The following is a 24,976-nucleotide window of genomic DNA, read 5'->3' as shown; positions in this document are numbered from 1 at the left end:
AGCACGACTGTGCTATTCATCCTCGCGAGTAAACACGCATATCCTATCGAGTACACACGCGTATTCTCACGAGTACACGACCGTATCTTATCGAATACACACACGTTAATTCATGGCCATCCTTCTCCAGCGCGCAGTTCACCACGCCGCCCCTCCCTACTGCCTTTCCCTCCCCGATACACTCACTTGCTAAAGTACCCCGGCGGGAAGCCGTACGGCCGGCCGAAGGCGTGCAGTGTCGGACCTGCGCCTTCTTCGGCGGTGTTGCCACCGTTAGCCTCGACGCTGCTGCCACCGTTAGCCTCGACGTCGGTACCACCATTAGCCTCGACGCTGCCGCCAGCGTTGAGCTCGCCACCAGCTTTGAAGTTCGGATCGAAGTTATGCCCAGCGGCGGCCATCTCGCGCGCGAAGGCGGCCTCGTCGGACTCGCTGGCGGCGAAGTCCGATTCAGTGGTTAGCTCGCTGGCGGCGAAGTCGGCTTCAGTGGTTAGCTCGCTGGCGGCGAAGTCCGATTCAGTGGTTAGTTCGCTGGCGGCGAAGTCCGATTCGGTGGTTTGGTCGCTGGCGGCGAAGTCGACTTCAGTGTCTTCCCCGCCGGCAGACTGGTCGACGCTCGCGACGCTCGAAAAGTCGACGTGGACCTCGGTATGCGGGACGGTGAAGCTGGGGGGTGGGAGTCAGCTTGGGCTTCGAGGGTCAGCTTGGGCTTCGAGGGTCAGCTCAGGCTTCGGCGAGCGCCTACTCCTTGAAGCGTCGACGAGCGACGCATGCTTGAACTCCCACGAGCGACGCCTCATCGGATCTTCGTTGAGCGCCCGCCTCCTCGATGCTTCGACGAGTGGAAGCTCATCGACGACGCCCATCTCAACGCCTACTCGTACGCTAAAACTTGAACGCACACTCGCACGCCAACCCTTCGACGCATAGACGCCCGCCGATAAAGATAGACGCACTCACCGGAACACCCCGTCGCCCTTGTTCTGAGGCTCGACCGTCCACGCGAAGGGTTCTTTCGACGCGGCGAGGCCCGCAGAGGACCCCTTCGACGCGGTGAGGCCCACAGAGGACCCCTCCGAGCGCCTGTGAACCCCGCGCTGTCGATCTCGGCATGATGAAATCCAAGATACGACCCGTGCTCGACGCTCCTGATGTTATAGCCGCCGTCCGCGCGCTGGATGGTCCACTGTATAAAGCAGTCAGATCAGAAAGGGCGGCTGAGGGCAGAAAAAAGGCTGAGGGCAGAAAGGACGGCTGAGATTAGAAAGAACGGCTGAGGATAGAAAGGACGGCTGAGAACAGAAGGACGGACGAGAACAGAAATGACGGCTGAGAAGGAGCGCGAACGACACTGCATGTGCGATAGCGACTTTGGGGAATGCGATAGCGTGGAGAGTACCCTATAACAGGACGGCGCACCCGGCAACAGAACGGCGTACCCATCTTCTCACCACCCGACTGTCCCGGGTTCCATGCGCCGCCTGCGTCTATTGTCAGCGTCGCGGTCGTCTCCCGTCACGGACCCAGCGACCGTCTACGGTACACGCCAGCGACCGTCTAGGGCACACGCTAGCGACCGTCTACAATACACGCCAGCGCACACTGCACCCCGCCATGACCCATGGGATCACTCACCGTGCCCCGTCGTCATATCCACCTTATCACCAACCTTCGACGCGTGCAGGGCTGCGCCCCAATGCGCGCCGATGATGTAGTACTCCTGGCCGGGATCGAGGTCGTCGATGTTGGCGATCTCCCCGGAGCGGTCGTGCGACATGATGGAAGTGGAGGTGAATAGGTGCGAGTGCTGAGTAGGTACGAGTGGTTGATGTGGAAGTAATATGTCTGCTTGCCGATGAGAGAGGTCAGGTTATGGTTGTAAGAGGACAGAGGGAGGTCAGCGACGCTGTCTCATATATCGCACGCCGTGTGGGGTTCTTACCTGCACACGTATCCACCTCTCTATCGTCGCTGATGGCACGATGGCGTTCGAGCGTACTTTAGCGCGCCTCGGACGCTCTGTTAGCCTCTCCAAGTAGACCGCTGCCCACGCGATGGCGAAAGACGACGCTCATAGCGACGGCAGCGAGCGCCATGAGATAGGGCTCGTGATGGGATACCGCGTAATCGCCTTAGCAAAGGCGAGTGCAGGTGACTGCTTTGGGGCTTTTGGACCGGGCTAGTGCGTAGATCGGGAGACCTACAGCGCCATAGTGTACCATTCAGCCCTGATGACCGACCAGAGCGCGCTTTCTGACTGGTGCTTGCCGACAGAGTTGATTCTGTAAGAGATGCAGAAGGTGATTAGAAGCAGGAGGGAGGGGACGTACGCGATGCGCGGGTAATCAAGAGCCTGTAGACAACGGAGCTAACGACGCGAACAAAGACCTTCAGTGACTTTGCGCGCGACGCATGCCAGTCGCTAGAAGGAACCTCTGAGGTTAACGTGTCCGTTAGAATAAAATGACGCAGGACGCTCTGTCTATGATTGCCGAACTATGCGACGATATTCTACTTATGCCGAGCTCGAAAGAAACGGTCCCTGGCTTGACACAACGGGCGCTGAGCGCCGAGGGTGGACATGTATAAGCAAGGCGTCAAATATGACTGGACAGAGCGCCCGCTGGCGCCTCTTGTGAGGCTCCCAAGCCAGCGACTCGACCACATGAAGGCGAAGGACAAGGCGAAATTCGAACATCGAGGCAAATGTGGCGTATCCGGCTTTTGCCGGAATAATGTGGCGCAATGTGTTCCCTCATCCTGCTCCGGGCTTTCGCGTGTTCTGCCCCTTCCACTTCGTCTCTTCTCATGCGTGTGCGCGAAGTATTTTATCTTTAAAGATCTTGTAACTATTTTTGCATTTCTTTCAGAATGGCATCCAATTGCTGCACTCTGAGCCTTTGTGGTTTGTGGACGCGCATGCGGCGATTCGCCATCAACTCGTGTCTGGTCCAGGCTTTCAGTGGCCATCATCGCTCTTAACAAAGGCCAGTACACCTCCTGCATCCCATCTTGACGTCGTCCCTCGCCACAAATATGAGTGGCACGGCGCTTTCTCCCGCATCTGAGCCGCAGAAGGTCCCTGACCTCTGGTTTGAGAGTGACTCTCTCGTCATTCGAGCCGGGGATCGCCTGATCCGCGTGTCACCTTCACAGCTCGGGAAACGAGCGAAGGCCCTCGGCGATATCCTCAGTATGCCTAACAGTGGACTTGAGAGCTACGAGGGGTGCCCCGTTGTCGAACTTCAGGACGATCCGGTCGAGGTTGAGGCATTCCTGCGCACGCTGTTTGATCCTTTGTGCGTACTGTCATGCTGGCTCCCATCGTGTTAACACTCACAACTACACTTACTTTAGCTTACATGGCATCTCTGCTAAGCCAAGCGCCAGACATACTGCCGGTATCCTGAGGCTCAGCCACAAGTATGACGCTCCGTCTCTCCGTCAGAGGACACTGCAGTATCTAGCTGATTCATATCCCACCACCCTTTCGGGATTCGACGCCGGAGCGCGCGAGATCAGGCCCTCAGCTGAGGCTGCTATGATCTTTGACGTCGCGACAGAGACGCAGGCGCTGTGGCTTGTGCCGTTCGCGATGCTCAGCTGGGTGCACGCAGATGCGAAGCAGTTCACAGCCGACGTTCCCGCGTCAGACACCCTGCGCCTCGAGTTCGACACCCAGACGCGCCACTCCGCGTGGTCCATGCGCGAGCAGTACCGCGTCCTCTGGACGCGCTTCATCGTCCTCATGTTCGACGCCGATCTCTGTCCCGAGCCGGTGTCTATGCCCGCAAACTCTATCTTTGCGATCTACCGCCCCTCGCAGAAGACCAGAGGGTGTGCCCTCTCGAACGGCCGGTGTGCCGCGTACCTTCGGAAAACATGCAAGCAGGAACTCACCACACCCTCATACCGCTGCCTCGCGATCCTAGAGCCCAACTGGTTGCTTGGGAAGACATGCGATATGTGCGCGAACTGCACGATGAACTTTATTGAGCGGCACGAGAGGCTGCGGCAAGAGTTCTGGGGCGCACTACCGGAGATATTTGGCGTGTCGGGGTGGACGGAGCTGGAGGTCATGAAGGCGAAGGATTTAGGCGCGAAAGCTGCTGTGGTCGAGGCAACGGTCGTTACAAGCGCGTCGGTCAGGAATATCTTTTGAAGGGGAAGTTCTATGTAGCTTGTCTTTCAACTCGCGGCATTCAAGCTCCGACATAACCCACTTATAGACCATTACATTGCCCACAGATGAACAATCGGTATATACCACACGCCGCACTGTCCGATACAAAGGAAGAACGAGGAAAAAGTTCGCGTAAGAGTGCGGACCACTACAGCGGACAACCACGCCAATGCTGATCGCGGCGCCGCCTGTCTGCCGCTGAATCGTCCACCTCACGCATAGTGCAGGAAGTCGTTGAAGTTGGTGTACGGGATGCTGTCGCCCGTCTGCGCCCAGTCGAGCAGCGGCTGCCAGCCCTCGGAGATGAGCTTGTTGACGTCGCTGGGAGGGAGAGTGAGCCTCGAAGAAGACAGTACGAGAGCCAACGACATACCTCGGCCAGTCCGCGGACCCGATCTCGGTGAGAGTGCTGTAGACGAAGTCGATGAAGTTCTGCTGCGTGATGGGGCAGCCGTTGGGCTGCCAGGCGCAGTCACCGACGATGGAGGCGTAAATCTTGGTAAGGATCATCAGTTCAAGCCGTCAAAGGCTGAGGGCTCACAGCGCGTGGACCTCGCATGCGGACAGCGCATGCGCCATGCAGAAAGGTGTCTTGCCCAAGGAGATGTAGGAAGATGACACTCACGTTGTAGTCCAAGCTCGGCTGGTCAGCCTCGCACGCGATCTGCTGATGCCCGCAGGTCGCCATGCCGTGGACTTGCTGGGGCTACCGCAACCTGTGAGCATCTCATCCCCGACACAACCTCTCTCTCGCCCACTCACCCAGATCTTCTGGTAGCTCACCGCGACTGCGACGCACGCCTTGCTGCCCCAAAGGTTGCCCGCGCCGTCCGTCACAGACGTGTCGTTCGTGCACGCGCCCATGAGGTTGGCCTGATACGGCTCGTAGTCGATGAAGCTGCCCCAGCCGTGGACCGCGCCGTAGCAGTTCGAGGCGTTGTCGCAGGTCTCATAAGCATCGGGAGCGGAGGCGGTCGTGGTGGGGGCCACCGTGGCGGGGAGGGCATCGGTGACGGTAGCAGGAAGGGCGTCCGTGACGGTGGCGGGAAGGGCGTCCGTAACCGACTCGGCGGGCGCTGCGAGGGCAGGGGTATAGAGGAGGAAGGGAAGCAGAGCGGAGAGAGCGACGAGCTTCATGGTGGTGATGTCGAAGGGACGCAAAAGAGAGGTGGATAGGGCGGGCACGGATCCGTGAGTCGAGGGAGAAATGGGGAAAGCGATCTCGACGTTCCGACGTATATATACTCCCGATGCTGCTGCCGAGACTCAGGTCCCCGTCGGAGGCCAATGAATATACTGTTGCCTTCGATCAGCGGGCACTGGTCCTGGAAACGACGTCAGGTGCCGCCCTTGAATGCACGAAGGCGCCGTGAATGCATACCTTGTTCGTAACGGGATGTGGTTCCCGTTGTTTCAGGGATCGACAGTTGATGTGCGGCGATGGCTGCGATAATGACGGCCTCATGGGTTTGCGCCGCCATCGTCAACAGCTCATGAAGAAGAGGAAAGCGCATGTCGCGATCGCATGCCCGCTGTTGGAACGCGGTGAAAGGACACCGTCTGAAAGGGGCGAGGCACTTGTGCCGTATTGCTGTATTGACTACTATGTTGCCGTCGTGACTATACAGGCGTGTTCCTGGCGCCGATATGTTGTGAACAGACGGAAGAGATGAGACGTAAAGCTAGTTGACGACCGACAATACAGAGCTGTGAGAGGTGGCTGAGTGATTCGAGTGAATTTCATGCGGCAGGTGGCGAGCACGTGGAGAACAGGTGCCCTACTAGTTAGTAGTAAGCGCCCACCGACAGTCACCAAGACTGCGGGGACACTTCTACTAAGGGTACCAGACCGACTTTATTCCGAACCCGTCACTGTAGCGCAGTTAGTCGACCTGTGGGAAGATGTTACAAGGATATAAGGCTTACTGAAGCATTGACACGAGAGCGGCCAAAACGGCACCGAGAATGGTTCCACCGTCCAGGCGGGGAAGAAGTTGGTAGACCGTGTGCATTGGCGGCCCCCTTGTAGAAACTTAACGGTAACGAGATAGGTCTTTGGCGCCCAAGAAAAAGAATCCGCTGAGTCAAGAGACCTTGCCCACCGAGGTTCGCCTCGCGTCAGATCCAAATCTAGCGGTATCGCCGCACGAAATGAGTCTTCGTGACGCAGTAACTTCGACTGGATATCCGAAAAGCCCTGCACCAAGCTGGCGTGCGCGATGGATACGAGAAACGCGTATTGTTTCGCCGGGAGGATATCTATGGATAGAGCTCAGGAAGGAGCATAGGCACGCATCAGAGACTTAAAGTACCTGCTGGATTGGCTTTATACGGGCAGACTTGACGATGCTTGCCCTCTACCCAGTGCGCTCGCTGGCATCCTGAGGAGCAGTACAGCGCTTCTCCGCATAGACAAGCGCGGAGCTTGGCGGTGTTATACGTCGAAAGCCTGTTCGAGCACTGGCAAGAAAGGCCGTCAATTGATGAAGATCGTGAAGATTGGAGGCGTACACGGTTCCTACAGCACTTCTGTTGTAGCGCCCACTTCCTGCGGTTCACTAGGGACAGTCGCTTGGCGCACAATGCAACCAGGTCCATCTCCTTCCTGCCTAATTGTGGCCTAGGAACCAAGCCTTGTATCCGCGAATACGAGCGATGGAACTCGCGTAAGGCTCGCGGCGAGACGAGCGATCCTCCCATAATGTCGAGTACGGCGTTGGTGTCGACGGCGTGCTCTTGTGAAGCGGCCCGCAGATTGCTAGGTAGCGACAGCAGATCGTACCTAATCGCGGTCCGTATAAGCCTGTCGTCTTTCGACAACACGAAGAGCTTGTGCATCAGCTTGTAGTTGCCGACAGCGGTCTTCAAGCGCTCGTCCGAGATGGCCCACTTTATGTTGCTTATTAAGCAGCGTATCATCTCCCGAGGGCAATCGCTTGCACCCAGTGCGGGTACATCGGCGAGTGCGCTTCCCAACTCAAGTTGCTTGTCCCAGTGTCTCTCGTCGCTAAGAGGGTGGAATAGATCGAGGCACCTGTGGTGCCAGGCCAGCCAGCTCTTTCCGAAAACGCGACCGGGGCGGGATTTGGTGATCTTGAGAATTTCTTCGATGAGCAATGCGCGGACGGCGCTATCGTCGTGGCGCACGATGTATTCGTGCATGAAGTCGAGCCCGTAAAACATCATCATACCGCGATCTATCTCAGCGCCGTTCATCAACAAGGGCCCATTGAGCCAGATTTTGATGAAGGTCCTTGGCGCGAAGTACTCTCTCTCGAGCATGATGTTTCGGATAGGGGGACGTGGGCTGCGGAAGAGGCTGAAGGCGGTGGAGATCAAGGCGAGGATCGAGGAAAGAACATTGTAATCTTTGTCCAACAGGGTGGCGATAGCCTTTTCCTCGTAAGGATGATTGATCGGGAGGAAGTACTCTATCCAGAGGAAGACGTAGGTCCAGATGCTGTCGTCGAGCGTCCAGAGTTGGGACATATTTGGCAGGCAGGCAAACATGCGGAGGCTTAGAGTGGCAAGCAGCGCACTGCACACGTCACATCCGAATGAGGACGTCATGCAGTCCACATAGGACAGCTCTTGTTGACTAGGGGATTGAGTCGGATGAAGGACGTCAGAAGATCCGGACGCTTGCGATGAAGCGCAAGCAGGCCGTCGACGTGGGATTGAGCTCGTTTATAGACATCAGCATCGTGTGCGCCGTGTGCGGCGTCTTTGATAGAGTTGATCTTCAGACAGAAGTGATGGAGGTGTCTGCTGCGTGCGGAAAGGTCGCCATGATATACACCAACCTTCACGCTGATATTCGTGAGCAACGACCAGGTCTGCGGCTGCATGCGGCTTACCTGGCCCATGGGTAGGACATCTCATACACAATACCGGCAGAGATGGCTACGAGGTGCAAGTTGATGATGCGACAGCGGACAAGGCGGACTCAGCGTTTGTGGCGCCCCTGAAGTCGTTTCGGCATTGGCCGAAACGTTTGTGGCGATACGAGTTCTTGTCAACTCCCACACCCAGGTTCAACAACTATCCACTTGAACTGACTGATCAGTTGCCTTCCTTCTCATCATGTCGACGGAACTGTACGATCTACCTCACTACTTCTGAAGCCCGCGTTGACAAAGGCCACAAAGTCCGCTCCTGCGCCACTCGAAAGCTCTGAAGCGCATCTGATTCCGCGGAGCGGAGGAAAACTAGCGGCGGCAGCAATTTACGAGCACTGGTAGCGACTTCTCTTCATTATTCAAGTGATGCCAAGCCGCTGAACTCAAGTTCTACCAAGCCGCTCGTCAGGTTGGATGGCTTATGGTCGTATAAGGACGGCAGTCTGATTATGAGCGAAAACCTGCCTCTTCGTCGGCCCCCGTACAACATACCACGGTCGTTCCCGAAATACCTAGTCTCCCTCAGGCGGAAGGAGCAGCAAAATACGATGGCTTTGATGTTATGGTGCTGCCAGATGACCGTCCGAAATTGAGATGTTTTTGTGCGCCATCTTGAATTCGAGGTAAGCGACACCTTTACGAGGTGGCTTGATGCGTTCGACAGATCTCTAGTACATATTAATGCCGTCCGCCCTTTTTTTTTCACAAGCACGAGTACAATACGCGCGAGGCGTAGTTAGTCTCCTCCGATCATTGAACGGCCTCTGTAGCGTTGCTGGTGCGCATTGGCCGACTAGAGACGAGGAGTATGACGAATTACTTACCGGCTTGCCAGTCGTAGGTCATTGTGCTCCACCCACAATGAGAATGAACCTTGCAGTGGTTGCACGAGAGGCGTCCGCACTCTGGCTCGTCCCCCTTCCGACGCTGGGCTGGGCAGTTGAGACGCATCGCCTCGTCCTCGAGAACCAAGATTGTGCCACACAAGAGGACGAAGGTATGTATTTGACGGCCGACTGCCATGAGATCCGCTGACATAGAAGAAATCTGTGAGTACATGGGAGGGCATGATAGGCGCCGCGCCTCAATAGCAGCACTGAAGGGTAGTAGCTTTCTTTGCGCTGGTCTGTCATCGTCGCTCGCGCAGGCTTGATGTTCATGAGCGCTTCTTATTTTCCCTCTTCCTGTGTGATTGTCTCTCATCTTGCGGGAATGAAGGCGCGATAATACGTCAGATATGGCGCATGGAGCTTCGAAGTACTTAATCTATTGCCAATGCCATGTTTGCTGGCGAAGGAACAATGGCCAGTATACACGGCCAAACAGTGACTCACGTTCGAATCGCGCTTGCTCCGGACCTCCACCCGGGTTTCCTCATTCTTCGTCAGTGGTCCTCACGTTCTCCCTCAGAACGAGCACTGAAGCACTCGTAGAGACGCTCGAGTGACTTCCGGCTGGCCTGCACCGTGTTGCGTCTTCGCTTGTACACAGGCGCAGCAACGATCCCCTCGGCGGCTACGGCGCGTCAACGACTTCTGCGGTGCTACAGGGGATGCTGACGCGCTTGACAGTGCATATCTGCAATCGTTACTTGCAGGAGGAGGCTACAGACTGTTCCGTCGCACTGAGGGTGGCCTGTGGCCGATACGGAACTGAGAGAAGTACGCGTTTTGCTGGTTTGAACAGGAGTTGTTGGCTCGCCACATATTGGGTAACGTGTCGTTCTCTCTTCTTACTTCTATCTAGCAGCTGACAACCCTCTTCGAACGTCCCCTGTAGCTCCTCTGCAACAGAACTCCAAGATCCCCCTCCTGTGATGACGGCATCGGCTACCGAAGAAGGATGGTTGGAAGTTCAGAGCGATGACGAGAGCACGACCAGCAGTAGCTACAGGGTGCGTCGCCACTATCTCACCACATTGGCACCTCGGCTGACAAGACATTTGGATCTAGACTGCCTACACGCGCGTGTCTCTGCCTCGCAAGAACGATAACATGCCCCCTCCCCCTCCCCTTCCCACTGTCATTCGGGTTTCCGACCGTTCCCCCTCAACCGTTTACGAAGACTTTGACGACGACTCGGGCTCTTCCGATATCGATGACGAAGCTGTTCAGCGCCTACAACTTCCCTCCCTGGCCGAGTTGCTTGACGGAAAGGCGCGCGCCTCAGGCACATACACCATCGCCCCCTCCCGGCCGATCATCAACGAAGACGCGTACGAGAACGACAACGACTCGAACTCGTCGGATATCGATGACGACGCCGTGGCCGCCTTCGACTTGCCAAGCTTAGACATGATGGCGGGCCGCATGGCAGGCGTGGGGGCTGGCATGAACCTGATCGGTGCAGGTGCGCTCTCACTCTTGCCGACAGCCTCTCACCACTGACATGGGCAACGCAGGGTCGTCTGCTCATCACCCGCCCCCCTCTTCCGGCCCATCGGAAGCCAGACGTACCTCCGGATCGCCAGAATACCCGGAAGAGCCTGTTCAGAAGCAGCGTTCCCCGGACTCGCTCTACACCTCCACTCCCTCCCCCGGCCCGAGCTACTACCAGCGCCCTGTCTCCAGCTCGCAGGCACCTCCCACACCAGCATACTCCGTCGCCAGCTTCGTCTCTCGTACGACCGACGAGTCTGCGTTGGACGTAGGCGACCATTATCAGTCCAGATACCACTACACCCCGTTCGACAGGTGCGCATCCCCATGACACGAGGCACCCAGCCATGCAGCTAACGCGTGTTGCGCAGCATTTCATCCCGGGGCACACGCCCTTCATCGTACCGCGGGTCCATCGATCAGACCTGGTTCCGCCCAAGGGGCTCCGTCGATAGTCGTGCCTCCGGAGGCCAATATGCGGCGTATCGCTCCCGCGGCTCCGTCGACTCCAGGGCGAGCTCCGTCGTCGACGAGTTCGGCGCCCTCCATTCGCGAGAGACGACTAGCGCCAGCTCGGAGCCACGTCGACTAGACCCGTTACCCTCAGATGACGTACCCGAGCCGCCAGCAGACAACGAGCTTGGCCTGCGCCTGTCCGAGGTGGAGAAAGAGCGGGCCGCGAGGCAACCGTCGACGTCAACCTTTGGCACGGGGGCGAGCTCGCACCTGCAGCCGCAGCCGTCGCAGAGCAGCGTGTCGTCCTCGGGGTCGTCGTCGAATACGCCGTACGCGACGCCGAAGACGAGCTTCACGAATGCGCGAACGTCGATCAACTCGCGGGGCGCACCGCCTGTACCGCCTCTGCCGGCTGCGCTTGCCCGCCGGCTGTCCACGGCGAGCTCGGCGTCCTCGGCGTCCAACATCTTCATTTCCCCCAATCCTCGCGGTCCTCGACCCAGGGACAGCTTTGTATCTAATGCGGGTGAGCAAGTCGCGTTCTCGGGACCGACGCTCGTGTACTGACCCTTACGATCCAGATACGCACACCACGGATGAGTCAGCGCTTGACGTTGGAGACAAGTACATCTCTTGGGCAGATCGTCTGACGGACCAGATGCCCTATGCTCACTTCGTTGGCCGTGCTCCGGGCGGTGGCAGGTGTGTCTTCTTCAGCTATGTGTTGAAGTAGGACATTAGTAACGTTATCTACGTAGGTATGCAGCCTTCGGCGCCTTCGCTGCTCTCGAAGCAGACGTAGACGACGATGACCCCCGCGCGAGCATACACGAATCCGATATCCCTCCCTCCACCGATCCGAGCATGCATACCCCAAGCGACCCCAGCCTCAACTCATCCTCGACCGCTACACTTCCATCGACGGCGAAGCCAACGAATGCCGCGCCTTCTCTCTGCGAGCGGCGTCCATCCTCAGAGCGTCTCTCCACGCATGATCGAGGACCGCCGTCCAGTGAACACCTTTCGTCCTCTCGCGAGCACTTGTCGTCATCCCGCGAGCATCTTTCGTCGTCTCGCGAGCATCTCCCGTCCTTCAGCGAGCGCGTCAATTCGTCGATGGAGCAGGTCCAGTCTACATCCGACCTCTCTACGACCTCGAGCACGTCGGAGACGTACGCGATGCATGAGCCCCAAAAGAGATACCCCACGACTATTCTGGACTCGCACGGGCGCGAGAGGGACATCTATCCGGACGAGGGAGCGTACGCCGGGGTAGCCGCGCATGAGCCCCAGAATGACGCATACGGGCGAGAGGCGGAGATGTATCGAGCGCCTTCCCTCCAGTCGAGGTTCCCTGATCGCGTCATACCACCGTCCGTGCCTGCCAAAGACATCCAGGACGCGCCTCCTGCCCCCTTCCCGCACGGCCATCCCACCGTCGCCTGGGAGCGCCAGAAACCCAACGGCCAATGGGAACGCATGAAGCCGAACGGCGACTGGGAGTCTTTCACAAGCAGCAGCGCCACGTCGTCGTACATGGACGAGTCATACGAGGAGGCGAGGCGGCACTCGGCATCCTTGGGCTATCCCGGCGGCTCGCCAGAGTTCGTCACATACTCGCCGGAGGATTGGGCGCGGCTTCGCAGCGCGTTCCCGGATTATGAGGCGCGGATGCGCCAGCTGCAGGAACGGGGATATGATGCGTCGGATCCTGAGGACGACGGGCCTGAGGCGCCGTATGGCTTTCCGGGCATGCCCCATCCCTATCCCGCCCATCCTTACCCTTACGGCGCGCCCTACGACCCAGCATATGGTCCGCCGCCTATGGATGACGAGCGCGCGTACTATGAGGGCTGGTACGGCAACAGGACGCTGTCTATCATTGAGGAGGAAAGCGCCGAGCATTTGTCTTCTGTGGGCATGCCTGGACACAGCGACATCGACCCGCGCGAACAGCGGTCCATGACCGATACCGACGAGGTCTTCAGGCGGCAAGCGATGCGCTCGAATGCGACGGTCGCCTCAAGTGCTGCTAGGATCAGCTTCACGGAGAGTATGCCGAGTAGCCTTTGTGCGCTCAAGAGCATCCCCAGCCACAGCACGATGAACCAGACTCCGCGCACTATACCAAGCAGCGATTCACTGTTCAGTGATGCACAGAGCATGTCCCGCGACGCTCCTGGCAGCAGCTCTTCCAGCAGCGACCTCCCGCCTTCCACCCCGCGCCTCACAGGACCATCGTCTATGCCTTCCACGAGCTCTCTCGAGACCCCTGAGACAACGCCGCTGACGGATCGATCGCCGCGTCCGCGCGAGAAGGAGCTGGTGCGCGAGAACTCTGGCAGCACGGAGTTGGGGTTTGGGCACCTCTTCGTCGCCCGCCCGCAGACAGTCTTCTCCGGCCGATCCTCGACGAGAGGCAGTGGGCCCTCCGAGGGCGACTGGCGGGACAGCGGCGCTTTCGATCGCTGGCTCCCGGGTGATGTCGGCCTGCAGGCGCCCGCGCGGGTGACCAGCCCGACACCCGTCGTGCAGAAGTCGGCGCCGAGCAAGCCGCAGCGGCCGGCGCTGCAGACGCCGCCGACGAAGATGCAGCCCGCGCCATCGAAGGCGTCGTCTGTGCAGTCGACGCCTTCGCGAGCAGCGGCGCAGCGAGACTACTACAAATCGAAGTACGGGGAGGAGCTGCAGACGCTTGTGAGCTCGGACGACGAGAGCGATATCGTCCTGCATCCGCGGAGGCAGGTCCCGCCGTCTCCGCAGAAGCCGACGACGGCTTCCGCGCAGAAGGGCAAACAACCGCAGGTGACGCCGCAATCCAGTTCGAGTACGGACACGGGCTATGAGCCTTTGACGGACAGCGGGCTGTCCATCGATGATGGCAAGGGCAAGCGCTCAGCGAAGTCGATTATTGTCGAAGACAATATGCGCTCGCGGACGCCGACCGTTGCGAATACGAAGGGGGCCCGCGACCGGGTGCCAACGTCGTCGAACTCCAAACCCTCGAAGCCAGTCATCCCTCACACATCCCTTTCTACCCATGGCTATACCACGTACTCACATGCGCAGGAGTCGAGCACGGGATCTCGGGCAGGCGGCGCGACGGACGTCGACTCGGAGTACTCTTCGCAATCGTACTCCAAGTTGCCACCGAGGCCTGTTGCCCCCATGCCATCAAGCGCAACATCTGAGTCCAACGCCAGCGTAAGTCGTCCGAAGACGCCTTCTGTGTTGCGACCAAAGACTCCCGCTTCTTCGTCGAGCCGGTCCAAGACTCCTGCTCTGGTCGAATCGCCCTCGCGCTCGAAGACGCCGGTCAGCAAGCACAAGTCGAAGCCCTCGAAGACGGAGAGCGAAGTCGAGTGGTACTCTTACACCATGGACCAGTCCACGTCGTCGATCTCCGCGCATCGCACCGAGTCTCCCGCCCCAGTATCGGAGAGGTCCCATGGCCGGTCAGACAAGAGCCGTTCGGACAAGTCGCAGAGTCGGACCGACAAGTCTACTTCGCGGTCAGAGAAGACGACTCTTCGACCGCGCCAGGATCGTCCCGACTCACGCGCCTCGCGTGCTCAGGACCAGACGGGGAAGACGAAGTCTCGCCTGCTCGATGATGGAACAGAGATCACGACGTCGTACCAGCGCATCACGCAGGACATGTTGGACCGCTTCATGCCACATTCGTCTGCTTCCTCAGACGGCCATCAGTCTACGTCGACGCCGGGTCCCTCGCGTGCGATGGAAGACAGCAGTCGCTCGCAGGGAAGGAGCAAGACGCCAAGTGTTGCCGCGCCGACCCCTCGTCGGGCAGAAGCGCCATCAACATCGAGTCGCTCATCGACACCTGCTGCTCGTGCGAAGACGCCTTCAACTGCGCGATCGTCGACCCCTAGTGCGCGCTCTAGTACACCCAAGGCGACCAGACCGTCCAGCTCCGCTTCGCGGACGCCACAGCCTACGACGGCATCCACCAGGTCGTCTCAGGCCTCTAGCTCGTCTCGACCATCTCAGCAAAGCTCCAGCTCGGCGAGGAAGAAGGAGCGTCCTGTGCCAGTACCGAGTGTTCCGCCCGTCCCTGGCCTTCCACTCGCGGTGCAGGCAGTTGCGAACGCCCATGCAGCGAGGACCGGCTCGCGCATCGCGCAGGTGCCACCGAACTCGCAAGCGCCCGTTATACCGCGTGGTGTGCATATACCGCGGTCAGCGTCGTCGGCCGGGTACGCGGCGTCCTCGTCGTCTGTCTCGGAGTACTAGATGTATGTGTTGTGCTTCGTAAACCTTGACCCTGACTGAGTAGCGTCCTAGGATAGAAGCTTTGGCGGTTGAACCGCTTTTCATGGACCGTTGACCGAATCTTTTGCGACACCTACTTATCTCTTGTTTGAATTTACTGACCTATCTATGAAGGAAGGAATATGCCACCATGACAACAGTGTATACTACATACGTATGGACCAGGAAACACATAGGGACAGGTCTCAATGTTTATACTCGCTTCAGCTCAACGGTGTGATCTTCTATTGGTCCGTGGCGGCGCTTGTAGGTCCCTCTCACGTGACAGCGTCATAATCGTCAGTCGCAGCCCGTCCTGAACTTGAACTTTCTCGAGGTTGCTCACGATTGGTATGTTATTCTCCTTGTATCGCCTCAAAACCTACTGATCCATGGTATACAAGGCCATCCGAATCTTGGCATCAATGGCCGAGCGTTGGCGCGTCCAGGAGAAAGCCCTCGATAGGATGCATGGTTGCGGCGCTGTCTCGTGCGTTGTGCAAGCTGAGGGCGCGGGAGGTAGCCTATCTTCCTCCAGTACCTTTCTGGCTTATCTGCATATCCGGTGAAAGGTACATCCTGTCTTTGCGCCCTTGCAGAGTCGCCCAAGAAGATACTGACAGGCAAGACTTGCCGCCCTCCCTGCCCGACAAGGACGCCCTTGCCACAATCTTATCACGCTATAGCCGCGGCGATCCTTCTGCAGACTCTTGGCGACCTCCGCTCTCCGTTCTGCGGACTACGCCATAGCAGGGGGCGCTTATCAGAATCTGCCACGCTAGAAAGGATGCGTGCGATAGCACGGTCCGCGCCGATAACGCGCTCGCATTATAAGCGGTGGAGCGTTTGAATGGCCTCCCCAGCTTCGCGGCCCCTGCACGGTTGCTCTCCCTCGTCATGTCTTCGGCAGTCGACTCGCGTCCCACCCTCGACGAGAAGGCGTCCTATGGCGACGACAAGCCTGAGCTGGAGAAGACGGTCGCAGCGGATGTGTACGCAGTCGAGTCGGACGACGATGAAGGTTCGTGTATCCGCTGGAGACCTAGATGACAGCTGCTCACGTTCACGCGTAGTGGTCATCGACTCCGAGTACACGAAGGAGCAGTATGGCAAGCTGAAGAGGAAGATCGGTACGTGCATGTCACTTTGCTGCTACTAAGTCTTACGTCGAGCCAGACTGGTACCTGCTCCCGTTGATGTGGCTTTGCTGTAAGTCAGCCACCCTTGCCGATCTTGAGGACCACACTGACGCCGCGATTAGATGGCATCCAGCAGACCGACAAGACTGCGCTCGGCACCATGGCTACTTTCGGCCTGCGTGAAGGTCTGCTCATGTGTCTGCTCCGTATGCGAACAGCGTGCTTAACAAAACACAGACACCGGTCTCGTTGGTCGGCAATACTCATGGCTCACGACTATCTTCTGTGCGTACCCTCGCATTGATTCAAGATTAGCGCTCATGATCACCAGACATCACGTACATGTGCTTCGAATTCCCGTCGAACCTGCTGCTCCAGAGGTGGCGGATGGGCAAGACGCTGTACGTGTATCCATCCCTGCACCTAATTGCGTGCTCACGAGAGGCAGGGCCATCTACATGATCTGCTGGGGCATCACCGTCCTCTGCATCGGGTTCGGTGCGTCGGCCCGCATGATCGACTTTTTAGACGCTGACTCTCCCCATAGCCAAGAACTTCACGCAGCTCATCGTCCTCCGCGCCCTCCAGGGCCTCTTCGAGTGCTGCATCTCCCCCGGATTCGTCCTCGTCATCGGCAGCTGGTACACCCGCCGCGAGCATGCCTCCCGCGCCCTCGTCTTCCAGTCCGCCAACGCCGGCTTCGGAGTCCTCGCCGACCTCATGCTTTACGGTATCGGCACCGTCGAGCACAAGCACCCCGAGGTTGATTCGTGGCGCTACATGTCGTACTTCCTTGGCGGCTTCACCATCGTCGTCGGGCTGCTCTGCTTGATCATTTTGGGGACGCCGAGCGAGGTTCCGTGGCTGAGTGTGGAGGAGAGGAAGATGGCGAACACGCGCATTGTGAAGAACCAGTCGGGGCACGATCGCACGGGTACGAAGGAGTGGAAGTGGTACCAGGCTAGGGAGTGTCTGATCGACCCATGCGTGCGTTGCATTCTGCTGGAGTCCTCTATATTCCACTCACGTCCGCGCTCAGTTTTGGCTCGCTGGCTTCAATGCCTTCTGCTCGTCGGTGCCGAATGGTGGTCTCACGACATTCGGCTCCATCATCGTGAACGAGCTAGGCTTCAGTACGTCGCCCCTCTATTTCTTGTACCTTGTTCGACAGTTCGCTAAACCGTCTTGCAGCCAACCTGGAGACTATCCTCCTCAGTATCCCGCGCAGCGTCACCTCCGTCATCATCTTCATTATCGTCGGCGTCGTGACTAGCAAGGTGAAGAACCTGCGTCTTTACATCATGGGCGCCGCCACCATCCCGCCTCTCGTCGGATTCCTCGGAATGGCGCTCATCCCTACTCGGGAGGGCACGAAGGTCCGTACACTCCGCAGCCTCGTATCGCGAGAATCTCACTGACGCATCGCGTAGTGGGCCAAGTGGGGAATGTACTACATGACCGTCCCCTTCGTCTTGTCCCTGTTCCTCGCCTGGAGTAAGCAGCTTTCCACGCCGTTGTCTCCGATAGCATACTGATTTGCCGCCCTAGCCCTCATCATCTCCAACCTTCCTGGCCGCACGAAGCGTACCCTGACGTCCTCCTGGACCTTCATGATGTACTGCGTTGGAAACATGGTTGGATCTCAGATCTTCAAGACACAGGATGCGCCCACCTACACGCCAGGTGTTATCGGCTGCTGCGTCTGCTTTGGCTTGGAGATCGTCATCATCGCCGGTATGTCGCTTCTAGTCGTCGACGCAAATGGGAAGAGTCTGACCATACTGCGTCTACCAGCTTGGCGTACAATTCTCGTTCTTCGCAACCGCCGCCGTGATCGTGCGCAAGCGACCGATGGCCTCACCGACGAGGAGCGCGAGCGCCTTGGCAAGATCAACGGCGAGAAGGACCTTACGGACTTCGAGAACCCCTATGTGAGTCAGCCATCTTTAACACTTTGCGACATTGCTCACCGTCTCTTCTAGTTCCGCTACACTCTGTGAAGCGCATCTCATTTCGGGGGAAGTTGGGCTGTACTTTTGCTTGTATCATTATATAGGATCCTACGTACGAGGTTGTGTCCGATGAACTATAGAGTGCATTGCTGTGTTGTAATGGCCGCTCGATTCACTCAAGTCCTTTCGCTTGATTTTTGGTGTAATGCATGGCCTTCAACGTTGGCAGTGGGGCGCCAGACGGCCACCTCCCACGTGCTCGTTGGCTGCTGCATGGGAAAAATTAAACTACACAGCCACCCATCACCCTCTGCTCTTGTCCACGACCTTCATTCGTACGATCCCTTCATCGACGTGGTCTTCTCTGTATTGCGCTTTTTGCTACAGTATCTCCGCGGCAGGGAACTGTCTGCTTGCATCTGACAAGGCGGTTACGGTCGACACTCGAACCCATCCTTACAAGCAACACGATCTATACCTCGGCCCTTTGGTGCGGTGACTTTTCACCGCATTGGAACAACGAACATGTGCTTTCGACGTGCTTTCCTTCGCTGAGATTATCCCTCCGACGGACTGTATGTGGCGGCTGCGGGAACCCATGGCAAAGTCAACGCAACCATAACCGCCTAGCTGTTGCTGATCCTCGAAACGACGGAGACTGTATCCCGCTCTAAGCAAGGCATGCATACACGGCGCCGTATTCAATTGAAAAGCGGCGCGACATGTCACCGCCGGACCCAGTGCCCGCTGATTTATGACTCTACCGCGAACATCGGAACTGCATAGAACATCGATGGTCTCAGCGGCAGTGACGGCCAGGCTTGGTGAATATATATACTGTGAATGTTCAAGACAGCCCCCCCCCCAGTACTCTCCCTATTCACGGACCAGTGCTAACATTCGCTTTATCCTTCTCCTGTCAACGTTCCCAGCCATGAAGCTTTCCATGCTCTCATCCCTCCTTCCTTTCCTCCTCTACACTCCCGCCCTCGCGGCCCCTCAGGCTGAGTCGTCCTCCGCTCCCGTCGTGTCTTCCTCTGTCACCTCGCGCCCGGCGCCCTCATCCACGGGTGTGTCGAGCTTCGTCTCGTCGGCGGCTCCGGTCACCGTCGCTGCCTCCACCGTGACGACCGCGTCTGCTCCCGCCACGACCGGGACCTGCAACAACGGCGCAAACTGCTACGCCGCGGCGCATGGTTGGGCGAACTACGAGCCGTACCAGGGGCACCTCATGGACGCGTGCACCGGCGACGACGGTGTCGTGAGCGGGACGGGCAACCTGTGGGGCAGCAAGGCTTGCGTGGCGGTCGCCGTCAGCAACCGCAAGGTTTGGGTGGGTACCTCTACCAAGCTTTGCGCGACGACAACAAGCGGCTAACCAATAACAACAGCCCCAGCTCGTACAAGGATTGGCGTCCTGCGGTCACCAGCAGATCGCTTGTCAGGCTGACCAGCCGAACCTCGACTACAACGTGAGTTTCTTTTGTGCTTCTCTACTCACACATCGTGTCACTTGCGCTTTGGTCACCTGCGCCACGTCTTACCCTTCGCTAACTCAACCCACACAGGTCTACGCGTCCATCGTCGGCGACTGTGCCTGGGAGCCCAACGGCTGCCCCATCACGCAGCAGAACTTCATCGACTTCATCTACAGCACGCTCTCCGACATCGGCTCTGCCGACTGGCCGAGGTGAGTTGCTCTAGTAGCAGTCCGTCCTGCGTACGTCGGTGATATCAACGCGCCTTTGCAGCGACGTCAACACGCTCGTCTCGGAAGGCTGGCAGCCGCTCCTTGACTGGACCAAGACGGGCGATAGCATCCCGTACACGAACTTCAACGACTTCCTGCACTACGCGTGAGGTACGGTGGCTCCGTTCAAGGGAGGAATTAGCCAATCAGTCGATGGTATTGACCGACGGATGGTTCGCGGCACAGAGTAGCTAGGATGGCATGGACTTCCGGACTCCTTTCGTTTGGACTTCCATACTTTATGTGTTATGTATCCTTCGTGATATAATGGTGTTTTTGGGACATTGCCTAACCGGGCAGGATCATCCATCAGTCTCAGAGACAGTGAGCTAAGTCCCATAATCATCATGCTGCCGTACTACGCCTTTCTCAAGTCCGGTCCTCCCAAAGACGACTTCAAGTCTCAGAGTCACATAGGTCTACATACGATGATGCTATGCAAGCAATACGACTACGCCTCCGATCCCCTGGCCACCCGCTTCTGCATCATGTCCCAGAACTCACGCCACTCCCCAGCCTCGTCAGATCCCGAGTGCCCATAGTCCATCCCTATGAAGCGAAGCGTCGGAGCGGGAAACACGCTGTTCAGAAAGCGTATCAAATCATCCTTCTCATCTGGCACGCCTCCATACCGCATCTCGATCTTCAGCCGACGGTCGCGCAGCACCTCACGCTCCGGTACAAAGACGGGTTCCGGAACCTCCCCATCTAGGTATGGGACGGTGAGCGTCTTCAGGTGCGGACACCGTCGCGCGAGCGGAACCAAGCCTTCCATAGTCAGGCCGGTCATCTGCGGGAATTCCTCTTCAAATGGACGTTCAACCCCTCGATTCACGAATGTAAGATGTTCAAGCTTCGTCCACGCGGCGCTGAGCACATCCAGAGTGTCGTCCACGTCGGCGAGCTCGTGGTTGAAGTAGATCTCCGCGCGAGACACGTTCTTGAAAGCGCAGAGATCAGCGAAGAGGCGGGAGGCGCGGATGTTTCCGTAGCTGCCGGTCGAGATGGACAGTGTGGTGAGGGTGTCGTTGTCCACGCGTTCGCGCATCGTGCGATACAAGCGTCGAGCCCCCAGTTGTTCTCCCTCTCCAAATTGCTCAAAGTCGCGATACGAGAAAGTACGAAGACGGAGAGGCTGGGAAGACATGCTACGCAGGACAATGCGCGCGTCGCGCATACTCAGCTTGCCCCTATGGTCCCCAATTACGAGCGTACGGAGAGCTTGGAATCCTGGGATTGCCGCGGGGGCTGGCGAGGTGCTTGACAGATTGGACTGCTCGAAGTTGGTGAGATGCAACTCTTCCAAGCTCGGAAGCTGGCGTAAGTGAACGATCTGCTCGAAAGGATCGCCCTGCTCGTGTACAAGCGATAGGTAGCGAATGTTCGCAAACGGTGCGATTGTGGCCAGTCTCTTGCAATGATCGTCGAAGTGGTTGTACTCCATCAAGCTCAACTCTGGAGACGGAGGGTAGGACGCTGATCCAGGCTCGGTCCCATCCGTGACAGCAGTGCAGAGGTAGCGATCGTCGAAGGCCAATTTGAAACCGCCTCTCTGGCCAAGCGCATAGACGTTCGGCAGTAGTGGCCCACGTACAAGCACAGCGTTCCAGAGAGAGCTGTCGATAATGTATCTGGCCCGGTTCCATTCCGAGTAGTCATAGAAATCATCAAACACCTTGATACGCCGCGCGTAGTCGTGGAACCTAGCATATTCAGCGTCTGTAAGGGTCGCAGGCGCCGGCAGGTGCAGGACCTGCGATGCATGTCAGAGAATCGCTGGCTGAGAAAGTAATACATAACGTACCACTCTAGGGGTGGCTCTCGGTGAGCTTTTGCCTCGACCGACATACACCCAGTAGTACCCTTCCTTAATGACACTCTCGACGCGCGGTATCGTCCTGAGTAGATTTGCCAGCTCCCACTGCCTCTCCCACAGCACATCGCGCGCCACTTCACTGGCCGCGCGATTTGCCGTGACGAGTGGCAGCAGGTGCGCGGCTTTGCCACCCTTCTGGTGGAATATGTCGTAAACAGAGACAAGACGGGCGCCAGCTGAGTCAGTGCTCGTCGTGTCGGACTGTCCCTCGAGTTCGTGTGGCTTCGAGCTTTCCTCAAAGTTTGGAGGGGTTGCTGGCGCGCTTGATGTCGCAGCGGAAGTCAAGGTGGGAGGAGCAGGAGCCAGAGCCGCTGGAGAGGACATGGTTTCCGCGCACGAGGTAAAGCTGAGAGTAGCAGGAGATCGACGTCAATGCCACTCAGTCTGAGTGCAGGTGATGGTGATGGTGAGAGTCAAGGTGGCCGATGTGCCAGGCTAGCCTTTATGGTTTTGGAAGCCGGGCCGGTCCTCCGCTAGCGCTGCGCCTATCCCGTCTATGTCGCTTTGTAGTCTAACAAGTGTTGTAAAGCGTGCGATAGAGTACATTCAGGCAAAATCATCACAGTCTGACAACAGAATTTGAGTAGATAGAAAGCGCTATTGATAAAAGCGAGGCTATAATTCTGTGACCGCTCGTTCCTGCATTCTCGTCCAAAATTCATCCCAATCATAAGCAGCACGATAATTGCCTCTATGTGCACTGATACGGCGCAATGTCGGTGGTGGAAATATACTGTCCAAGAATTGCATAAGATCATCGCTCGCGCTCGGTACCGTCCCCATCCGAATCACGAGCTCGACGCGGCGCTCGCTCATAACCTCGCGCTGCGACTGCAGGATAGGCTCAGGAATGCAGCGCATATCAATTGCGGCACTCAGGGCTTTCAACGCCGGGCACCGTCGAGCTAACGGCGTTAGGCCTGCGAGCGTCACCGCATGATGAGCGAAGGTGAGATACTCGAGCTTCGGCCACGCGCCACTCAGCAGATCCAGCGCGCCGTCCGCGTCCGCGTCTTTCGAGTCGATTGAGTCGAAGTTGATCTGTGCGCGAGAGATATTCTTGAATACGCAGAGGTCGGCGAAGAGGTCGGCCGCGCGCACGCACCCCCTGCGGCCAGTCGAGACGAGCAAAGTAGTGAGGCTGTCGTGGTCCACGCACTCGCGCACCGCAGTATGAAAGCGTTGAGCGTCCCGTTGGTCGTCCTCGCCTATCTGTTCGGCACCGTAATACGCAAGCGCCTTCAGGCGGAGCGGCTCCGAGGACATGGCGCGTAGAGCATACCGGGCGTCATGCAGCCGCTTCTGATGTCCTGCAAATACCAGAGTCCGCAGCGAGCGGAACCCCGATTCGGACGCTCTCGCTGGCTCTTCGTCAAAGCAGCTGTCCGCCCTGAAGTTGGTGAGGTGGAGTTCGTCCAGGTGCTGGAGGTCGCGGAGACTCGCGATCTGTTCGAATGCATCGCCATGCTCGTGAAAGACATTCAGCGAGCGGAAATTCGAGAGCGGTACAATCGTTCCAATCCTCCGAGGCGGCCCCTTGCGACCTCTCTTCATGAGGCATAGGCCAGCTGGAGCGCCATCCCCTGACGCGGGTTGGAGGCGGCAGAAGACCGTGGCCTTGACATAGTGATGGGTGAAAGCCATCTTGAAGCCGCCGCCTTGTCGCAAAGTGTGGACACGCGGAAGAATTGGCCCTCGCTCGAGCACAGCACCTAGGAGCTGCGGATCGATCTCATCGGCGCTCTTCCAGTCTTCATATGCAAACCCGTCCAAAAATTTCTTGATGCGCCGCGCGTAGTCGCTGAACGTGGCGTACTCAGCATCCGTCAAGCTTTTCGGCGTACCGGCGGGAAGTTCGAAGGACTATAAAGTGATTTGTGACCGGTCAGAATGCGACATGGTCTCCAATGAACATCCACAACTCACCACACGTTGGACTCTCCGCGAACTGAAGACGAGTTCATCAACAGGTTCGCAGATATAGCGACAGCCCCCTATCTCCTTTGCCTCCACGCGCGGTATCGTCCTGAATAGGGGCCCGAATTCGGTCTGCTTCTCCCAAAGAACGTCGCGCGCTACCTCGCTCGCCGCGCGGCTCACGGTGACGAGTGGCACGAGATCCGCAGGTTTTCCGTTGGCGAGGACCAGCTTGCAGATCCCGAAGAATATCTCGTAGATAGAAACGACGCGGCCACCGGTAGAGTACGGCGCGCCGTATTGCGACGCTGTCGTCTCTTTCGCCGCTTCGACATTCGAAGCAGATGGCTGCGGGTTCTTGAGGAGGGTTGCAGTCAACGTAGAGGCCATGGCATCCGTATGAGTAGGCGAGCTTTCAGGGCTGGGTTGGCGGGCTAAGGAGGTGGCAACGGAATCCATCGAAAGACTGCAGTCTTCGAGCTTGAAATTGCCGGAGAGGTGGTGGTGAGACTCAAGACAGTGACACCGTTTTGCCTCTGACAAAAGGCCAACGTACGTGACCGGATGACTCGAACAATTACAGACGAGTTCAAAGAGGGTGCGCTCGGAGCCTTCGCCTTTATTGACTGGTATTGACCTATACCCTGATCACGTGGTGCACGTGCTCTCAACGTTGCGCGTTGTTGAACTCAGTAGTATCGCCCGCGGTTCGCGTCCCCGACGCCTCCGCACCTTTTCACTTTCTTGCAACTCACGCTCGCGCAACACATATTCCCCGAAAAGACCACCATCCAGGCACTCGGACCCGTCCAGCAAGTATGTATTCCAAGATCGCCCGCGCGACGTCTGCGCCGCCGTATGTAAGTAGAGATACGCTACGCAGGTGCTGCAGGGCGCGACGCTGTAAAGGCCGTACCGAGCAAAGTTACTGCACCGTACGAGAAGAGCACAGTACTGATACAGCGTAGGTACAGCGAAGAGCGAAGCCAGAAAGCGGCGAAAAGTGTGATGATGTGAGGTGGAACTTCCGGGGTAATTTGTTCTGTTCGAGAGAAGAGACGATGAGGTATACACAGTGATGAGAGGAGAGAGGAGAGATGTGAGTAAAAGAGAAATGCAGGAGACAAGAGTCGAGAAATGCAAAAGACACGGAG

At 57.8% G+C, this 24,976-nt stretch overlaps 11 protein-coding genes across 11 annotated transcripts; 3 read left to right on the top strand and 8 right to left on the bottom strand.

Annotated features, from left to right (window-relative positions):
- Positions 1 to 182: 182 nt before the first annotated feature.
- SCHCODRAFT_02519382 (uncharacterized protein) lies at positions 183 to 1,777 on the bottom strand (the record flags this gene model as incomplete). The annotated part of the gene is made up of 5 exons (XM_003027169.2): positions 183 to 666; positions 961 to 1,083; positions 1,131 to 1,186; positions 1,420 to 1,481; positions 1,636 to 1,777. The coding sequence occupies 5 exons, from the start codon at positions 1,775 to 1,777 to the stop codon at positions 183 to 185; spliced, it is 867 nt and encodes a 288-aa protein (XP_003027215.1).
- Positions 1,778 to 3,036: 1,259 nt separating this feature from the next.
- On the top strand, positions 3,037 to 4,162 carry SCHCODRAFT_02593088 (uncharacterized protein; the record flags this gene model as incomplete). The annotated part of the gene is made up of 2 exons (XM_003027345.2): positions 3,037 to 3,299; positions 3,358 to 4,162. 2 exons carry the CDS (start codon positions 3,037 to 3,039, stop codon positions 4,160 to 4,162), a joined length of 1,068 nt encoding a protein of 355 aa, XP_003027391.1.
- A 44-nt stretch (positions 4,163 to 4,206) lies between these two features.
- SCHCODRAFT_02643530 (uncharacterized protein) lies at positions 4,207 to 5,371 on the bottom strand. The gene is made up of 4 exons (XM_003027168.2): positions 4,946 to 5,371; positions 4,809 to 4,889; positions 4,557 to 4,678; positions 4,207 to 4,504 (listed from the first exon to the last, which is right to left on the bottom strand). Exons 1-4 carry the CDS (start codon positions 5,318 to 5,320, stop codon positions 4,396 to 4,398), a joined length of 687 nt encoding a protein of 228 aa, XP_003027214.1. The 5' UTR covers positions 5,321 to 5,371; the 3' UTR covers positions 4,207 to 4,395.
- A 647-nt stretch (positions 5,372 to 6,018) lies between these two features.
- Positions 6,019 to 8,031, bottom strand: SCHCODRAFT_02519333 (uncharacterized protein; the record flags this gene model as incomplete). The annotated part of the gene is made up of 6 exons (XM_003027167.2): positions 6,019 to 6,055; positions 6,110 to 6,205; positions 6,286 to 6,442; positions 6,496 to 6,643; positions 6,695 to 7,721; positions 7,763 to 8,031. The coding sequence occupies 6 exons, from the start codon at positions 8,029 to 8,031 to the stop codon at positions 6,019 to 6,021; spliced, it is 1,734 nt and encodes a 577-aa protein (XP_003027213.1).
- Positions 8,032 to 8,714: 683 nt separating this feature from the next.
- On the bottom strand, positions 8,715 to 9,394 carry SCHCODRAFT_02116286 (uncharacterized protein). The gene has a single exon (XM_050341841.1). It carries the CDS (start codon positions 9,283 to 9,285, stop codon positions 8,899 to 8,901), a length of 387 nt encoding a protein of 128 aa, XP_050197526.1. The 5' UTR covers positions 9,286 to 9,394; the 3' UTR covers positions 8,715 to 8,898.
- Positions 9,395 to 10,125: 731 nt separating this feature from the next.
- On the bottom strand, positions 10,126 to 11,190 carry SCHCODRAFT_02116266 (uncharacterized protein). Its single transcript, XM_050341840.1, has one exon. It carries the CDS (start codon positions 10,858 to 10,860, stop codon positions 10,285 to 10,287), a length of 576 nt encoding a protein of 191 aa, XP_050197525.1. The 5' UTR covers positions 10,861 to 11,190; the 3' UTR covers positions 10,126 to 10,284.
- On the bottom strand, positions 10,827 to 11,442 carry SCHCODRAFT_02116292 (uncharacterized protein). Its single transcript, XM_050341842.1, has one exon. It carries the CDS (start codon positions 11,387 to 11,389, stop codon positions 10,880 to 10,882), a length of 510 nt encoding a protein of 169 aa, XP_050197524.1. The 5' UTR covers positions 11,390 to 11,442; the 3' UTR covers positions 10,827 to 10,879.
- A 4,761-nt stretch (positions 11,443 to 16,203) lies between these two features.
- SCHCODRAFT_02519372 (MFS general substrate transporter) lies at positions 16,204 to 18,309 on the top strand (the record flags this gene model as incomplete). The annotated part of the gene is made up of 12 exons (XM_003027344.1): positions 16,204 to 16,318; positions 16,365 to 16,397; positions 16,450 to 16,512; positions 16,565 to 16,612; positions 16,659 to 16,728; positions 16,776 to 16,825; positions 16,875 to 17,314; positions 17,367 to 17,460; positions 17,519 to 17,703; positions 17,758 to 17,821; positions 17,876 to 18,061; positions 18,122 to 18,309. 12 exons carry the CDS (start codon positions 16,204 to 16,206, stop codon positions 18,307 to 18,309), a joined length of 1,536 nt encoding a protein of 511 aa, XP_003027390.1.
- Positions 18,310 to 19,225: 916 nt separating this feature from the next.
- Positions 19,226 to 20,139, top strand: SCHCODRAFT_02519573 (uncharacterized protein; the record flags this gene model as incomplete). The annotated part of the gene is made up of 4 exons (XM_003027343.2): positions 19,226 to 19,612; positions 19,671 to 19,751; positions 19,848 to 19,969; positions 20,031 to 20,139. The coding sequence occupies 4 exons, from the start codon at positions 19,226 to 19,228 to the stop codon at positions 20,137 to 20,139; spliced, it is 699 nt and encodes a 232-aa protein (XP_003027389.2).
- Positions 20,140 to 20,381: 242 nt separating this feature from the next.
- SCHCODRAFT_02556849 (uncharacterized protein) lies at positions 20,382 to 22,299 on the bottom strand. Its single transcript, XM_003027166.3, has 2 exons — positions 21,834 to 22,299; positions 20,382 to 21,782 (listed from the first exon to the last, which is right to left on the bottom strand). Exons 1-2 carry the CDS (start codon positions 22,227 to 22,229, stop codon positions 20,481 to 20,483), a joined length of 1,698 nt encoding a protein of 565 aa, XP_003027212.1. The 5' UTR covers positions 22,230 to 22,299; the 3' UTR covers positions 20,382 to 20,480.
- An 82-nt stretch (positions 22,300 to 22,381) lies between these two features.
- Positions 22,382 to 24,392, bottom strand: SCHCODRAFT_02556847 (uncharacterized protein). Its single transcript, XM_003027165.3, has 2 exons — positions 23,832 to 24,392; positions 22,382 to 23,768 (listed from the first exon to the last, which is right to left on the bottom strand). Exons 1-2 carry the CDS (start codon positions 24,279 to 24,281, stop codon positions 22,521 to 22,523), a joined length of 1,698 nt encoding a protein of 565 aa, XP_003027211.1. The 5' UTR covers positions 24,282 to 24,392; the 3' UTR covers positions 22,382 to 22,520.
- Positions 24,393 to 24,976: the final 584 nt, after the last annotated feature.

The sequence above is a fragment of the Schizophyllum commune genome (assembly GCF_000143185.2).
Source record: "Schizophyllum commune H4-8 unplaced genomic scaffold SCHCOscaffold_14, whole genome shotgun sequence".
In the NCBI taxonomy this organism is placed as follows: Eukaryota; Fungi; Basidiomycota; class Agaricomycetes; order Agaricales; family Schizophyllaceae; genus Schizophyllum; species Schizophyllum commune.
This window is presented reverse-complemented; position numbering and strand designations above follow the sequence as displayed.

Coding starts and splice junctions, on each gene's coding strand:
- SCHCODRAFT_02643530 (XM_003027168.2), bottom strand. CDS start 5,320: ATGAAGCTCGTCGCTCTCTCCGCTCTGCTTCCCTTCCTCCTCTATACC. Junction 4,890..4,945: donor TGAGCTACCAGAAGATCTGG/GTGAGTGGGCGA, acceptor AGGTTGCGGTAG/CCCCAGCAAGTCCACGGCAT. Junction 4,679..4,808: donor AGCCGAGCTTGGACTACAAC/GTGAGTGTCATC, acceptor ATCCTTACCAAG/ATTTACGCCTCCATCGTCGG.
- SCHCODRAFT_02116286 (XM_050341841.1), bottom strand. CDS start 9,285: ATGAGAGACAATCACACAGGAAGAGGGAAAATAAGAAGCGCTCATGAA.
- SCHCODRAFT_02116266 (XM_050341840.1), bottom strand. CDS start 10,860: ATGAAGGGCGTGTGCCCCGGGATGAAATGCTGCGCAACACGCGTTAGC.
- SCHCODRAFT_02116292 (XM_050341842.1), bottom strand. CDS start 11,389: ATGAAGATGTTGGACGCCGAGGACGCCGAGCTCGCCGTGGACAGCCGG.
- SCHCODRAFT_02556849 (XM_003027166.3), bottom strand. CDS start 22,229: ATGTCCTCTCCAGCGGCTCTGGCTCCTGCTCCTCCCACCTTGACTTCC. Junction 21,783..21,833: donor CGAGAGCCACCCCTAGAGTG/GTACGTTATGTA, acceptor CATGCATCGCAG/GTCCTGCACCTGCCGGCGCC.
- SCHCODRAFT_02556847 (XM_003027165.3), bottom strand. CDS start 24,281: ATGGATTCCGTTGCCACCTCCTTAGCCCGCCAACCCAGCCCTGAAAGC. Junction 23,769..23,831: donor CGCGGAGAGTCCAACGTGTG/GTGAGTTGTGGA, acceptor ATCACTTTATAG/TCCTTCGAACTTCCCGCCGG.